The sequence below is a fragment of the Mustela nigripes genome, chromosome 4 (assembly GCF_022355385.1).
Source record: "Mustela nigripes isolate SB6536 chromosome 4, MUSNIG.SB6536, whole genome shotgun sequence".
In the NCBI taxonomy this organism is placed as follows: Eukaryota; Metazoa; Chordata; class Mammalia; order Carnivora; family Mustelidae; genus Mustela; species Mustela nigripes.
Window position 1 is genome coordinate 186,846,572 of NC_081560.1, and position 17,317 is coordinate 186,863,888.

General features: G+C 48.1%; 1 protein-coding gene across 4 annotated transcripts in view; it reads left to right on the forward strand.

The window, feature by feature from the left end:
* DOCK1 (dedicator of cytokinesis 1) overlaps window positions 1–17,317 on the forward strand; it is a 490,751-nt gene that overhangs the window by 57,245 nt on the left and 416,189 nt on the right. For 3 of the 4 annotated variants that reach the window (XM_059398808.1, XM_059398805.1, XM_059398806.1), the window contains exons 3-7: window positions 4,393–4,433; window positions 7,181–7,236; window positions 10,773–10,869; window positions 13,213–13,361; window positions 17,002–17,137. In XM_059398808.1, the coding sequence (XP_059254791.1) occupies window positions 4,393–4,433; window positions 7,181–7,236; window positions 10,773–10,869; window positions 13,213–13,361; window positions 17,002–17,137 (479 nt within the window). The remainder of the gene's footprint in view (window positions 1–4,392; window positions 4,434–7,180; window positions 7,237–10,772; window positions 10,870–13,212; window positions 13,362–17,001; window positions 17,138–17,317) is intronic. The other variant, XM_059398807.1, reaches the window with a different exon arrangement.

Consider the following 17,317-nt stretch of genomic DNA (forward strand, 5'->3'; position numbering starts at 1 on the left):
GCCACAGGAGAGCGAGCCAAGATCCCATGTTTATAGGGCGATTGTCGAGGGGCTGAGGACGTGCGGGGCCTGCTGCCTGCTCCTTTCCATGCTGCCCTCTGGACGCTGGACACTGGACGTCATGGAGCAGGCAGGGTGCAAAGATTAGGGAATCATTCTTTTGATTAAACCACTACACTGGAACTGAATGTATTCCAGTTTTTAGAGGGTAATAATGTATTTTCTTCCAAAATATACCTTACTTCCCTCTTGTACTGTCAGCATATGTCAACTGAAGGTCACGTGGGACAGGGTGAGAGGTTTCCTGGGGCCTTTGCAACTAAGGACCATGGTTTATAACAAAGGACAGCGCTGAGTGGCTTAACTGGCAGGGGTGTGTTGTCTCCCACTTCTGGGAGCTGTGATATGAGATCAAGGTGTCAGCTGGGCTATGGGGGCGAAGCCGTTCCTTCTGGTGTTTGCTAATAGTCATTGGTGGTGTTTGGGTTGTAGCTGGGGCACTCTGGTTTCTGCCTTTGTCTTTGTGTGGCAGCCTTCCTGTGTGTGTCTCTGGTTGCTTCCCCTTTATACAAGGACACCAGTCATTTTGGTTTCTGGCCCACTGTCACTAACTCATTTTAACCCGATTGTCTATGGAGACGACCTTATTTCCAAATAAGGTCACATTCACAGGTAGAGTGAGGACTTCACTGTCGAGTTTGAGGTGAACCTGTGACAGATGGGAAAAGGCAGTCACAGTGGTGAGGTTCTCATTTCTTAGACCTGGGAGCCCCCAGCCCAGCCTCCACTCAGCGAGCACCCTTCGTACCTTGTCACAGGTGACCGGCCACCTGGTCTTGGCCTGCGGAAAACTGATGTGGCTGTGGGTACTGTCTTCTGAGAGTGCTGGACATGCTGCTCCCGGAGCCTCCAGCCGCGGGACTGAGTCTGCACCTGCGGTGCCTGCAGCGTGTTCCACAGAGAGCACCTGCTGGTTCTTTCTCCAGAAGGCCCGTTGTGTGTGTGGATGCTGTCCATCAGGACATGACTGGTCGCTTCTGGAATTTGGCTCTCTTGCCATTCAGAGCATAGGCCACTGTCCTCCTGACAGAAGGGAATGTCCTGTCCATCTTCAGGCAGCTCCTGGTAAACTGGGCTGATCCCAGGACCGTGGTGATGTGGTCTTCACCTGTCAATCCTGAAGGAAACTCCAGCTTCTTCCTCATGCGTGTCTTGGCCTTGCTGCTGATGGTTTCACAGGGCACAGTGAGTGCACCTGCTGCTCTGCCTCCTCCGTCGTGACCCCTCCCTCCTCCATCTGGCTAACAGTGAGCCCTCCTCGAAGACTAAACCTAAGCACACCTGTCTGGGCAGGCACTCCTTCCTGCCTGTCCCCCACCTCCTTTGCTCTGCCTGATACTGTTCCCTCGTGGCACTGTCCCTGGACTTAAGTGTGTATGTGTGTTCCTCCCGGTTTTTCTGCTGTGGACACTGTATGGGACTCGCTGACTTGGTTGGTTGCCGTTTTCCTGTGCTGGACTGTGTGCTCCCTGAGTTTCAGGGCTGTGTCTTGCTCATACCTCCCTGTCTCTTAGGTTGGTTGACTCCATGGAGACTACTCATGAGCCCTGCCTGGGAGGAGTTAATCAGCCCGTTGCTGCTACAGACCATGGACCCTCCTGCCCCTAGCCTCACCCTGTCTTGCTCCTTCCCCTAAGAGCATCCAGGCCTGCATTCCCTTACAGCCCCTCCCTCCCCTGCAAGGAACCTGTGCAGGGATTCCTCTCTCCTTCATGCTAAAGTCTGTCCTGTAACATGGCTGGGCCCCTGCTTGTCTTAGGGGTCTTCCCATTTGTGAGCTCATGGAGGGCAGAAATGAAGTCTTACCTCTTTCTGTATTTTGCTCTGTCTAGTGCAGTCTCCGGCATGAGTGTATGAGCTGGAAGAACTAACGTATGCAGATGATCTTGGGGAGGGAAGCAGTAGGTTTTCATTTTTCCTAGGAAGGCAGTTAAAAAAGAAACTCCATCTATTATTATAACATTTAAAAAAAAAGACAGGACTCCCTATCTTTTATCCCCATGGCTCACCCCTTTCTTCTCCCTCTTCCCATTGAAAACCCTTTTACTGTGTCTGAAGTGGATTTTTGTGTTTGCCTGTGTTCTGGTAGTGTTTGGCGTGCATGTAGTTTTCATGTATATGAACGTGGGTGTAGCTCTTGCTCTCGTTCTGTTTCTTACTATTTTATTCAGTGCTGTCCTCTAAGAGGCACTTCTGTTTATTTTTAGTGTATGTTTAGTTCACGGTTCCCACTGCTGTGTGCACACTCCCCGTGTTTTACTGACAGCCCTCCCAGATCCGGGCACTCTGCTCTCTTCCATGTGCTAACCCTAACCCTCACATCACACGGCCATGGGATCCTGCAGCCGTCCCCTGTGCACAGGAAGATGTGCACACGTCTTTCCCAGGGATGCGTTCCCAGGATGCGGGGACAGATACTGTGGGGACAGATGCTGGTTGCAGGCTGGGGGGACGGATACTTGGGATAAGCAGGGATGGCTGCTCCCATTCAGTTACTGCAGGCTCCTGTCCTCCCCAGCACCCGGGGCTGCCTATATCCTGGGGCATTACAGTTTTTAACCACTGAAGTTTGTTCAGTTAAATTGTATCTGATTATCTTTAAGTTTGAGCAATCTCTTCATATGTGGGTAAGTCCTTGGGCTCCTTCTATACACTGTTGGTAAGTATGGCTCTTTTTCACGTGGTTGCATCTCAAATCGTCCTGGCTTGTCATCGGGCAGTATTACCTTTTATGTTCTAGGACATTGATCCCTTGTCAGTTTCAGGAACGAAGGGGCGTGTTAATAATGAAGACGTGGGAAGGTTGTAATGACAGCATGGAAGACCGTCCTTAGAACTGAATAAATACAGCCTTTATTTGGCTCTAGATGTAAGCCGGTGACTGTGTAGACCTCCCCTCTTTCTCCCTTTAACTGCCTGGGAACGCTGCCCTGGATGGGCACGGATTCTGGGCCGGGTGCAGGAGCCAGCGAAGCAGACAGTGCAGCTCTACGGAGATAATCCTCCACACGTGCGACTGAGCTCCAGACACTCGAGTCTGCAGTGCCCCCGGTCCATCTGCCGGGCCCCTTTGTCAAGAGAGCCCTGCGGTCACCACTCAGTCTTAGCAAATCCTTTGCAGGGATCCTGGGAATGTCCATCTCCTGTTCTGAATGCTTGAGGAGCATCTGTTAGTAATCCCTTGAGGACTTTGCTCATTTCCACCCCATCCCTTTCTGGTCTGTGACCGTTCTCGCCTCTGGTTGATAACATGATTGCTGTTTAAGAAGGTGCTGTCCTTGGGGCACTATTTCGAGCTCACTCAGACATCGCTCGCTTCCGAGCTTTGACTTTCTGATACTGTGTGAGAGTCTAATATTTGGTTATTCTCCAGGAATTTACCCAACCTGCACTCTGCGCGCTTCTGTAATTCTCTGACCACGTCTTTTCTCTCGTGGGCAGAGTTAGAATTTGAGCTTTGGATCCACTTTCCCTGAGCAAGGTGGCCAGAGTGACTTGAAAACGTTGGGGGTGAGGACAGCTCCACAGTGGTCGTTGGCTGTCGTGGGGATGTCGGGACGCTGGTGACCGGCTGTGCACCCGCAGGGCACCTGCGAGGGTGTTTCTGCCCTCAGCTGTGGGCTCGAGGGGAGGTGCCGGGGTGTGGTCAGAGCTGCTCTGCCACCCTTAGGCCTGTTCCACGTAGCACTTCCTTCGTGCCAGCCGTTGTCGCGGGCCCGGCTTCAGCTTCCTCCCCTCATGGAGGCAACTGGGAACTTGAGTCTAGTCGCACCCCCAGGGCGAGGTCTGCCGTGTTCCTGGGTCTGGCGCTTCCTGTGGGGGGCTGAGGCTTTGCCACAGACACACTTTGTGAGATTATGGCTGCTCTGGGGCATGGCGTCTCCGGATTGAGGAGGGAGGAAGTTAGCGCTCAATGGGTCCTCTGTCTTGGAGCAGTTCCTGATGATCTGGGGATGCTGGTATGTGCATTTGGCAGTGACCCCGATTCAAGTCAGTTAGAGGGACAGATAGGGAAACGGATACCCAAGGAGCCTTCTCCGGGGTGAGTGGTCAAAAGGATGTTTCTTCCTGGGACGGTGTGGCCTAACTTCAAGGTGGCGGCTTTAAGTTCGCCAGCAGCAGACGGAGATGAATGGGCTGGTGGGGTGTTCAGGAAGGTCACTAGCCAGGACGATTTGAGGTGCAACTCTCTGGAACCTTCTAGTGTATTTTCACAGTGTTAGGATTATTGAATTCTGGTGACAAACTGATGAATTCTCCAAGACAGGAAGGTATCATGAGGGTCCTGGGGTGTCTGCTCCTTCTAACTGTTGCAACTTTGTATTTGTTTAGGGTGGTACAGAGGTTATACCTTAAGAAAAAAGTCCAAGAAGGTAAGTCCTTTTTTCTAAACCTCTGCATTTCCATTCATTCATCACACCGAGAGAGGAAATCAATCCTATCCCATTTGTGTCTTCGAGTTTTCTGTATATATCTCTTTCTCTGAACTTAACAAATGTGTGGGCTGACACGTGGGCTACCCTGAATTGTTTTCTTTTGAACAGTATGTGGGCACAGAAACACCAGCTCTGCATCCGTGGTGGGACTGCTGGGCTGTGGCTCAGTCCTGACCTGTCATCACGAAAGGCACAGTCCTCTTTTCCTGGTAGAACGTCACATCCTATTTAAGCTTGGGAGGTGAAGAGAAGGACCCTGGGGATAATGACTTCAGAAAAAAAAAATACCACTTACGATTTTCAGTCTTACGTTATCCTCGATGACCACAGATTTGCAAAGTTCCTGCGTGCTTGTTTTCCCTTTGCGCAGAACTATTTTAAACTGCCTGACTTGCCTGCAAAAGAAAGGCTCTGCTTTCCAGGGCCTTTTGCATGTGAGGTTCTTTGAACTTCTGAAGCCAGGACCTGCAATTATGCCTCAATCCTTGTGGCGGACACTCCCTGACACGGTTCTGTTGTGGCTTTTCTGTTCTTAGCTTCTCAAAACCTAATTACAGCCCTTCGGTTTTATTCTGTGATTTTGAAATAATGTCCATTCTGAGCTGTGATTAGGCTCTGTCCACGTTAACTCACACACTTTAATATCGACGATAGCTTGACAGAGGGTTCGTTTTATTTCTGTTTTTTTTTTTTTTTAAAGATTTTATTTATTTATTTGTCAGAGAGAGAGAGAGTGAGAGCGAGCACAGGCAGACAGAGTGGAAGGCAGAGGCAGAGGGAGAAGCAGGCTCCCTGTGGAGCAAGGAGCCCGATGTGGGACTCGATCCCAGGACGCTGGGATCATGACCTGAGCCGAAGGCAGCTGCCTAACCAACTGAGCCACCCAGGCGTCCCTTATTTCTGTTTCTTAACTCTGCCTCTCATGATCTCCTTACTGGACTGGACTCCTCATGTGGTCCTGAGCCTGTAACTTAAGGCCTCCGAGGTCCGGCGGCTGAAGCACAGGTCCTGCCTGCCCAGCTTCCCCCAGAAACCCTACATCTGGGCCCTGCTGGACAGGTGGGAGCTGTTTGTCCTTTGTAGCTGTCATTTGTGAAGGGCCCAGCTCCAGCCACATTTTTTTCTTCTGAAATCCTCATTGGAAGACCAGGCATTTGTGAAGCCTTTAAAGATACTATGGTTTCTTAGTTGGCCCCTGCATGCAGTGCAGAGAAGGCACTTGGCCCCCAGTCACGCAAACTCCCAGGACCCATCCTTTGTGTCGGTAGTCACACAGATGGAGTTTGTCTGGGCGAGTGTGAATGACCCCGGCTGGAGTGGTTGCTCATTTCATACCTCTGCGTGTGTTGCCTCTCTGCCTTCCACTCCTCCTTCTGTGGCTTCATGGTGCCTGCGAGCAGGTTGACTGAGACGGAGGGCTGTCTTTGCTTGTGGACACGGGTGAGGCTGCCTTGTTTATCCTCTTCCCTCTCCACCTGTGCGCACACCTTGACATTACCTGTGCTCCTGGAGGCATCCTGGGACTTGGGCATGTCCGGAACACCTGGGACCCTGTGGAGCTCCCAGCCTCGGGGCCCCTGAGTCCGCTTCCTTGCTCAGCTGTTTGTCTTCTGCCTGACCGCTTCCTCCTGTCTCTGCGGTAATTCTTTATGGGAAATTCCAGCTTTCCGTGTATGCAGGAGGAGCGTGAATCTGGGGTGTCCATGCTCCTTCCAGACAGATTAGTAGCTGTGGTTTCTGGTCCTCCTGTGTAAATCCTTTGGGGCCAGATGCCAGGGAAACGCGGTCAGAAGCTCCTTTCACACAACAGGTGCCTGGAAACCACCAGTGCTGCAGAGTAGATTTCCACTGCACGCACTAAATCTCACACGGGAAGCCCTTGGCTGTGCTGGGCAGCCCCGGATCCCAGCGCCTCTTGCCCACTACCCACTTTCAGGTCCTCGTTTCTGCCTCACTCCAGAGAGGGGGCTCTTTGTTTGCTTAGGAAGCAGGACAGCAAGTCTTGATTAAAGCCCCTAGCACTTTGCCGTCCGCACCCGACACTGAATTTGCGCTTGAGAAACTCCCTCGCACACTGTGCTGCTAAGCCCCCAGCCCCCAAGCATGCTGCCTTTGGGGGATGCCGAGAGCTGTGAAACCGGTGTCTGGTAGTTGTGTGGATTGGGCGAAATTTGCCCATTTCCTGTATTTTCTCACATGGCCCCTCTTTTGGAAGGTTGATATGAATCTGTGGGTCAGGCAAATAGTCCTCCATGCATACGTGGTGATAAGTGGTGGAAATAACTTTCCATGGCCATTTTAGCTTTTCCGGAAAGAAGGAACTGTCAGAGACCATCATCAGATTGTTTTTAGGCATCCTTTGGCTTTGGAGCTGCCTGAGTCAAGGGCATCAGAGGACTTGAGGTGCATCCAGTGGGGAAGACACAGGCCAGTCCTGTGCACTTTTTTCCTGGCACACAGATCGCTTCTGTTTTCTTCCGAGACATCTGTAGTCTCCGTGAAACGCGAGCAGGTTGAGCCCATACTTCCTGTTGGCCCCACTCTGTTGTCTGTGAGACTTAGCATACGCCTTGCAGAATTAAGAGCGATCCAGCCATCTCTACCCTCACCTTGTCGGGGTGGTTTTTGATTTTCGGTTGGTATTCAAGTTGGTAATGAAATTACTGTTTTTTTCCCCCCCAAAGGGTATATTTCCTGCTTCATATATTCATCTTAAAGAAGCCATAGTTGAAGGAAAAGGGTGAGTCTGGTTTTAATGTTGAAATGAAGAAACATGGTGATTGTATTTGACTTTGCTGCTGGTCCATATGGCAGGGCCTATTAGGGGATTGGATGTGGGTGTGAGTGACCGTGATGGGACAGGAGTTCTGAATCGAGAAAGGGGGCTTGGGATAGAGATGTGTGTACAGCATGGCTTTGGACCTTTGAAAAGTCTCAAGTCTGCACTGCACCTGCACTCGTGCTTCTCAGACCTGAAGCTGGTTTTGGGTAGCATTGGCCCAGTGCTCTGTGCTTCTCTGTGAGCAGTCCCACTGGGTAGAGGCTCCAGCCCCCCAGCTCTGAGTCCATTTTTCTGGAAAACTTTGAACGCTATGACACCAGTGGAGTTTAGGGTGAAGCAACAGTTGGTAAATTGGGACGTGTGTGAATTTACATTTTGTGTAATTGTGATGTATGTTTCTTAGAGGTCATAAAACTGATGTATAAGATCATTAAAAGGACTTTTATAGAACGAGAACCCATTAGACAGGAATGGCAAATGAATAGCCAGGTGTGAACTTGGAAGAAGGAGCATTAAAATGTCTTCCTTTTTTGTCTCTTCTACATCTTCACCCTCAGTTAAATATGTAAATTATAAAATTACTAATCATATGATTACTGCATAATGACATCTCTTCGGCTGATTACAAAATTGCCTTTCCAAGCACTGTACTTTTAACATATGAAAAGGACTTGCTCGGGTTCTGTAGTTGCGTGATGGGTGATTAAAATGAAGAAAATAACTTAGAGGCATAGATGGGGATGACCCGTAATACGGTATTTTTTTATAGCGATAAAATGGTTTGTGTGCAGTTTTAAAGGGAAAGAAAAAAAAGCAAAATTCTGACTCTTGTTGTAGAAATAATGGAACAAAGTATGCATTGAACGTATTTTACATCTGTCTGTGATTAATTTTTATAAGAGAGCACTGTGAGTATACAAAAGAACACATAGAGAATGTAATACGAAGCATACTAGTAATGTGAATGAGAGATTATTTCGATTCTCAATGAGTAGAGTCACACCCACGTAGACAGACACACTGCCTCCCGTTCCTGGGGCTCGTGGGAGATGCCCTAGGTTGAGTGACTGAACGGTGCACCGGGGACAGAAGCAGTTAAGAAACAGTTTCTCTGCCTATGCTTTGGGGCTCCCTGTGTTTTCTCCTCACGCTGCTCCTCTGGTCCTGCCTCTCCTCTGGTCCTGCTACTCCCAGCCACGCTCAGCTGCTTTCTGCCTCCCTCCTTGTAAAGACCCTCCTGCCTTCAGACTTGACAGGAGGTCTCAGCGCTCCTCCTTTCCGCCGGAGATCTGTGGACCTCGACCTCCCCTCCCCATGGTCCTTCCTCCTTTCCAGGGCAGGGTGCTCTGTCATCCAAACCCCCAGCCTGCCTGCTTGCTCTCCAAGGTCATTACTCCATCTCTCTTGCCGGGTTTTTTTCTTTCTGTGTCCCCTTGACTCTCACATCCTTCCCGCGTGCTGGCTGCCACTGATTCTCTACCTTTTCTCCCATAACCAAGGCTGTTCCCATTTGTCCTCTCTCCCATGCCCCCATGGCTGACCAATGTCTCCTCCTGTTGGAGCTTCCAGTATCTTCTCAGGGCTGCTCTTCTGGTGCTTTCCTGCAGTGTGGGACACTGGTGGCTAGCGCCTTCACCGAAGCCCCTTGTTTATTCTGATGCTTTCGTACCCTGTTTCTCTTGCCTCCTAGCCTATTTCCCTGCTGCCCACTACTCCCAGGGTACCCTCCTTGTCCTTCTCCTAGCCCTGTGTTGCCCCTCTGTTTGACATGGCCCATGTTGTGTTTCCTCTCTCTGGGTGATGTTTAGATCGGGGCCTCCAGCCCTGACTGTCCCTTAATGCCTAGCTTGATCATTTAGAGCCAAGTGACTAAGGGGCCACCCCCGTTGGCTGAGCGTCTGCTGTGTCCTGCCCATCCTTCCACGCCCCGCGTGAGGTTCTTTCTCTAGGTCTTACAAACAACGCTATGAGGCAGCCGCTGTTGGCTTTGTACGCTGCTGACCCCTTGCAGGTAATGAGGTGCTTACGAGATGGTAATATAGTGAAGCCAGGTCTGATACATAAGAGCCAGTTGGCATATTCCTTCCAGGGACAGATCAGACCTACAGAGAGGGAGAAAGTGAGAAGGATCCAGAACTGAGACCAGGACACAATGTGAGCAGTGGGGCCTTCTCTGTGTGGGGGAAACAGGGTCGTCTGATGGAGTTCCAAGTTTTGGAGAGTGAGTGCAAGAGCCCAGTGGACTCAGCACGAAGTTCAGGATCTGGAGGACAGAAGTTTCCCAGTTATTGCCACACCTGCTCATCCTGCGAGAGAAGGGAAATCTGTCCCCCGAGGCTTTCTAAGGATGGCATCGCAGAGTGGGATGAACCTCATTTTCATCAGCATCCTTCCTGGGAACAGCAGAGACAGACTTGGCAGGGCTGTGCTAACAGCCACTTTCTGGGATAGACACTGAAGACGTCCCATCAGAGGGGAATTCCTGAAAGTAGTTTTGTGGGGTGTGGCCCCGCACACCGCGGACGGCTCGTCACTGCCGCTCCAGAGGCGCAGGCTGCCGCACCCGTCCACAGAGCCTGGCCTTTTCTCCCGGGACTCCACTATCTCTGCCTGTGGGAGTCTCCACCATCAGCTGGTCATCCAGGCCTAAACCCCAATGTGAGCCCAAGTGAGGGTCCCGCTCACCAAGATGGGCTGTGGCCAGAGCAGGAGCGGGGGGGGGGGGGCTAGCGCAGAATCCCGGCACGTTCCATGTGGTGGGCATATGGTCTGTTCTGGATGCCCGGTTTCCTGGGCCTGCCTTCCGTCTCTCCCTCAGTCCCAAGCATTCTGAGCCTTTCCTTCCAGGGCCTGTGACAATGGGAAGACAATGGCTGACAGGATTTAAAAAAAAGGCACAAAGCGATAGCAAGTTAATAATCAGTTCAGGGTTGCCGTGTCGGGGTGCAGGGAAAGGGAGAGGGTCACCGAGTGCTGGGATCAGATGGAGCACCTCCGGACATCGGACAGAGCCGAGGCCTCCTTTGTGTCTCACCAGGGTGACTGCTTCATGTATTATCAGACAATGAGTTTGATGCATGATGGAAATGTAAAAATCGTCTTAACCCGAGCCTGCATCTTAACGCGGCACAGACTGGCTATAATTGATGGTGTCTGTAAGATAGATGGGCGCACGTATTAGGAATGTGCTCTCAGACCCTGGTGCTCTGAAGACTTCTAATGGGATATTATTTTCCACCTCCGCCTCACTTTGACGTGCGAGGTGGACGCCTTTACACGTAGGTAATGTGTGAACACACTTGAGCTGTGTACAGATGTGTCCTCTTGTTCTTAGAGGTGTGTGTGTTCATATGTGTGGACACAGTCTTGTTTGTATATTTTTTCTCCGTTTGCTTAAATATTTAATTCTATGGGCTAGATTTGGGATTTACAAGTACAACTTGCAGACTGTAATGAAGCCGTGAACGTGGCTGTGCTCTCCTCTTTTCCCTTAGGCAGCATGAAACGGTCATCCCGGGCGAGCTCCCGCTCATACAGGAAGTCACCACGACACTCCGCGAGTGGTCCACCATTTGGAGGCAGCTCTACGTGGTGAGAACACGGGATGTTGAATCTAAGCTTAAAAACAGAGAATGGTCTTTTTGGACCTTGCTATACCGGTGGGATTTTTTTTCCTTTCCCTGGGAACCTCAAAAGCAGAACTTCTGGGACTGAGTCATGTTCAGGGCGAAGAGAGCCCATTATTCTGGCCACCCTGGGGGGCTGTTTGTCCTCTCGGACCTGCTTTGCGTTGGGCTGCAGGCACGCTCACTGTGACAAAGCACCGGTACAGGGAAGGGCCGAGGATTTCTGCCTGCTGGTGCAGAACGGGAAACTGGCTCCTCGAGCCCTTTGGAAGACAGGAGTAGGCAGGCTGCAGGGTTTATATGTTGATCATGAAAACTAAAATCAGCTTTTAAGCTGTAATGGGTGCTTATTTATGGATGCAGTAGAGAACAATTGCTGTTTATTTATTTATTTATTTATTTATTGGCCATTGCCTGTGTCTTATCGTTTGAGTAAGACTACGTAGTCTTCCAGACCTAAGCGTGCCTGTTACAGAGGTGGGGAAGTTGTGTGCATTCTGGCTTCACGTACGACTGTCCGGTTCTCCCAATCATGGGAGAAGCCTTATTAACGCAGGGAGGTTGAGACTCTGACATCTTCCATTTCGTATTTCCTCGGGGCATTTCTTTGCACATAAATTCATATTTGCAGAAGATTACCTTTTGTTAAGCCTGTATTTCTATTCAGAGTGTTGATTTCTCATATGCTAATGTTGTCAGCACAAAGCAAGGGCTCTGGAGAGAAGTCAGTGCATCGATTTCTTGGGAACACAGAAAACTTGCAAAAGTCCCACAGCTGCTCTCTGGGCAGGCTTGTTGTTTTTGATTATACAGTGGTTTCTTGTAAATGCACAGTAATAAGCAGTTGCAGTAATTGGTCATCAAATGTTCTCAAAAACCGAAAAGCGTAAAGTTAGCCATGAATGTTTTGTGTAAATCTGAGCAATTTTGTAGTCGGTCTTTCATGTTCAACTTAGCAATTTTTAAACAAAAATATGGCAGCAAAACAAACAGGGCTGATGCTGAGTGATCCGTTAGTGGGCATGGCTCTAGCCTTCCCACCCTGGATAGGCATGCCCGGCCATTACCTTGGTTTCCTTTTTAGAAATGAGGGTTTCCCTCTTGTGGACTTACATTGTTGGATTTGTACAAAGCTAGAAGAAATTCCTTATAGTACTTGTCTACGAATTGTTTTTTTTGCTGTGCTCTGTGGTTGTAGACAAGTTAGCAGAATATCATGGAGTTTAGATATTTGACAAGGCTTTAGGAAAAATGAATTATTAAGAGGAGATAAGCCTAGTGTGGAATAAACCATTATTTTTGGCCATTTAGTTATTATTTAAGAAATGAACACTAGGACAATGCTGGGAAGAGGAGTTTGTGGGGTGCAGGATAATCTACTGGGGTGGGGATCATAGAAATCGCTAAAAGAAGTTCACATGCTAGAAATAGTGGGATGAGAGCCTCAGAGATGTAGAGCAGAAGTCATTTTAAAAAGTAGTAGTGGCCACATTTTAATATTTATAGGGACCCTGTTTAGAATTTTATCAAAGTAAGTGTTTCCTAGATTTCTTTTTGTGGAAGGAACCACTGGCTTCTTTTAGGAGGTTGGGCAGTCCCCAATTTCCTCGATGAATTCTGCTCTCTTGGCTGTTGCAAAACTGTTGCCTTCTTTTTTTTTTTTTCTTTTGGTACCATCAACGCCTTCAAAATATGTAGAAAGTGATAAAAATGTGAATTTTTATCACTTTCCTTTTGATGTAAATGCCCCAGGAGCTTGTAGATTAAGGTTTTACTCCTTCCAGGACCGCTATGTGTGCGCTGAGCGAACCCTGGTGCGTGTGGTTCCATGTGATGCTGTTCCCTCTAACTCGCCTGATGTCAGGCCCAGGTGGTCACTTGCTTGGTGTGCTGAGTGTGGCACAGGGCACAGTCTTCAAATATTGAAGACTCCATGGCAAGATCTTCAGGCTCACAATGAACATGTGGGAGTTCCTGGGTAGCCAATCTTCAGGCCATGGACTTCTAGACTAGTTCATGGGCTCAGTTTGCAGCTCCACGTCGAGATCTTGCTCTGGTTAACTTCTCGATTCAGGGGTGCATACTCAGAACGTTGGCTGGAATATTGAGGATTATGTATGACTTCTTATCCTTTTGATCTGTGAGTGCCTGATGGGAAGCAGACTCCATATCATGTGTTCCTGTTTCATGCTTTTGACATTGACTGAATCCCATCACGTAAAGTCTGTGCTGCACGTGCATTTGGAAAACCATCCGCAGTGCTTGTTTCTACCAAGAGCTTCACGCACAGCTTTTGTCCCCCCTGCAGCAAGACAACAGGGAGATGTTCCGAAGTGTGCGGCACATGATCTACGACCTCATTGAGTGGCGGTCGCAGATTCTTTCTGGAACTCTGCCGCAGGATGAGCTCAAAGAACTGAAGAAGAAGGTCACTGCCAAAATTGATTATGGAAACAGGTTTGTTTATTTGAAAGATGATTTCATGCTTAAATTATCCAATCTAATAACATTACCGTAAGCCTTGAGGAGGCTGAAATCCTATTTTATCATAAAAAATAATTTCTGACATCACAATAACGGCGAGTTTTCATTTTTGAAAGGATGGGTTATTTTCTGTTGGATTCTAAAAATCAGGAGTTTTCAGAGACATTGTCGAAACCTGTAGTGATCTGCAAGAAGCTGGGGCTGGGGTGGCCTGTCGTTTTCACTCTTCCATAGGTGGCACTGCTCTGATTTTCCCTGACAAGGGACTTCTTTTGTTTTCTGCTCACAGTTCTTGACTTGGAGTTCAGACCTAGGGATACTTTGTGCAATAACAAGCACTGGGTTGCTTTGTGGAACCCTAAGTTCTAAGAGTTGGAAGGGACGTCAGAGGTCACCTTGAAACTTAACACTGGGCCAGGGGCTCCAGGTTTGGCAAACCCAGATACAGCCAGCGAAATCTGAATCTCAGATAAACAACAACCAATTGTGCTTTGTGTAAGGATGTTTTTTGCAAAAGTTCCTGTCTACAGTGGGCCTCCACTCAGCTCTGCTTGAATGCCTTCAGCAGTGGTGCACTCCCTTCTCTACAGCGCTCACTGGGCGTGCCAGTGTTCGCTAGCCTTCCTGATGCTGAGCAGGATCGAACTGCCTCGTCTGTGATCTGAGTGAGGCCCTGCCCTTTCCCACGGGATAACTCTCTAGTTATTCCTATAATGTCAGAGCTGCAAGAGGCGTTTAAAAATGATCTGGTCATAGGATTCCCAGATACTGGTCTCTATCAGAATCATTCCTTTGAGCTTTCAAAATATAAAATTGTGGGACCTACTCCTGAAGATTTTGATTTCTAAGATGTGGAATGCTGGCTGGAAATCGCAGTTTTTAAAAATAGGGTTGGACCATGCTGGATTGCAGATTGGGGAACTTCTGGGAGAGTCAGAACCTCTCATTTTACATATTAGGACTGTGTGCCCAGAGACTGGGAGAAGTTTGCCCCCAGCTGTTTAGCTGAAAGTTGCCCTGGGTAGAATTATAACATAATGTTGTTTTCTAGTACTTCATCCTTTCAAGTGTGAAAAGTTTCTAAAAAAACATTATTACTTAGATGTAGTATTTGGATTAAAAGACCAACAGGAGAAGGTGTTTCTCCCCTACCCCCTTGCCCCACTAAAGCTGTGTGTAGGATATTAGATATTGTTGCAGGGAAAACCATTTCATGAGGACCTGCTTAAATAAGAAAACGACGAAGAACAACAACAAACTTTTGGAGCTTTGATTCTGTTTTCTGTTGGAATATTGTATTTTAAACTTATGTTCAGAAACCACCTGCTTAATTTGGCTGTGGGAAGAACCAAAGTACATCATGTCATGGAATAATCTAGTTAAGAAAGGAAGTGTTTCAAAACATAATTTACTACTTTGATCGGAAATACAGTCCTTATTAGGACTGTTTTTGACCTCTTGCTCTGCTAAGTTCTACTGTGATAGTAGAAGTTCACCGTAAATCAGAGCCATGTGAGCACCCGTTGCTGCAAAATACACAGAATGATTGGCATGAAGAAGACCCCTGACAGGCCACTTCCTGTACCATTTTCCATGTGGCATTCTGGGAGGAGCCTAGACGCGGCCATGAGAGTGTTCTGGCTCAGAATCCAGGCTCTGGGTTCTTCTAGATGGTTCCCTGAGCTTAGGTTACTGCTTCTGTGAAATGATCTGACCACCTGTCATGGCAGCAGTGAGAGGAGGAGCACATGGCAAGATGTATGCAGCAGGGGGCGCCTGGGTGGCTCAGTGGGTTAAAGCCGCTGCCTTCACCTCAGGTCATGATCCCAGGACTCGGGGATCGAGCCCCGCATTGGGCTCTCCGCTCAGCAGGGAGCCTGCTTCTCTCTCTGCCTGCCTCTCTGTCTGTCAAATCAATAAATAAAATCTTTAAAAAAGAAAAAAAAAAAAGAGGTATGCAGCAGGCTGGTACATAGCCTGGGCCTCTCTGCTCCTTAGGGAGCCTGTTTCTCTGTGGCCCCTCCTCCTAAAGCCAGGTGCTTTGTAGATAGGCCTAGGCCAGCACTGGCTCCGCCCATACAGGAAAGGATTCTCTCCCTGCCTCATTAGCATTGACTCCACCCATACTAGCATTGATCCTGCCTACACCAGCACTGGCTCCGCCCATGCAGGGAAGGATTCTCTCCCCGTCTCATTAGCATTGGCCCTACCCATACCAGCGCTGACTCCTCCCAGGGGCAGGTTTATGGTTTGGATGAGCTGTAATATTTGGGAGAGGGGCTTTTCCTCGTTAGTGGAACATGTTGCAGAGACAACTGATGAGGGCCCAAATTTATTTTTTTCTTTTTTAAAAATGTTTTTCTCTTCCTCTTGAGGCACCCCACAATCACTGCAACTACTGAGGCTGTTTTCATGCAGAGCAAAAAGCCTCTGACTCTTTGTTTAAAAGCCTGTTTACCCTCTTGTTGCTGACAGGACCAGTTGGTTCTGCTTCACCATCAGTAGATTTACTCAGTAGATATTTACAGGGAAAAACAAGGTCTTTATTTACAGGGAAAAACAAGGTCTTTGTGATGGCCTTCCAAATGGTGCAGTGGCCCAGCATATCTAGCAGAATGATCCTGCCTGACATGGTACCAGACTCCTATCCAGTGTTAAGGTGTGTGACTTTCAGAGAAGAGAGGTCAGAGATGAATTTTTCTCGTTGGAGTCATTATTACCAAGTCAACTTCCCTCCTAAAACTGTAACTGTTAAAGGTGTTACTTAATTGAAATTTATCTTTCCTTCAGCAGACTCTTTACATTGCTGTATGCTTAAAAAAAGCCCGAAAAGTTCCTGCTTCTATAGACTTGTTAATCACAGGAAGAAAATCCCAAAGGCAAACTATAAGGCATCTGTGGTTAAGAGCCTCATATCTTATTAAAAAGAAAACCATAACACATCACATAGCACAGCTCCTGGTTTGTTTCTTTACGTAATGGTCTTTGTTTATTCTTTAAATGAAAACTGTGCTAAAAATCACCTAACAGTTTTCTTGGATTTGGGGAACAGAATGTTGCCCAAAAGACATTTCCAGATATAGATGGACAGACTTATTAGACAGATGCTGCTCGTGTTTTAAGTTGGCTACTATGTTTAGCCATCTGGCCAGAAAGTTGCTTAATGTTATTGTGGGTAACTTCCACATGTTTGGTATTGAAACATAATAGAATGTCTTTACGGAAGATCTTCTGGTGGGATTATTTGGGGATTAGAACTGGCTGTACGTACAAGGAAAGCTGTGTGATAAAACTGACCAGAATAGAATATACCTCTGCTCCGGCTCTTCCTCCCTCTTCTCCCTAGCTTAGTGATGATGGGACAGTCACAACGACCAGTTTTAAGTATTTGGGCATGTGGGTTTGTATATCATTGCATATATACATATATATGAGGAATGACTACACACATATAGACACTCCATCTGTACATGCTATATATCCCACCCCTCCCCCGAATATACACAGCAGGTGTATGCTTCAAACTGTCCACGCTGTGCACGTAGTACTTAGTAACCCACACTTCAACGCCCTTGGTTTGTGTCCATGAAGTTCTGGATGCTTCTTGTTGTAGAATTCTCGACCTGGACTTGGTGGTGAGAGATGAAGACGGGAACATTTTGGATCCAGAACTAACTAGCACGATTAGTCTCTTTAGAGCTCACGAAATAGCTTCTAAACAAGTGGAGGAAAGATTGCAGGAAGAAAAGGTAAGTTCTATTCTCCAGAATGTACCCGTTTACGTCTGAAGTACCTTTCCTCCGTAACTGCTTTCAACAGTAATAAAATGCCAGTGAAGCCCAGAATTTGCACTAGAAAATCCCCCAGAAGCACAACTGAACCGCACACTTCATGCAGTGACGAATGGAAAGGAACCCAGGTCAAAACAT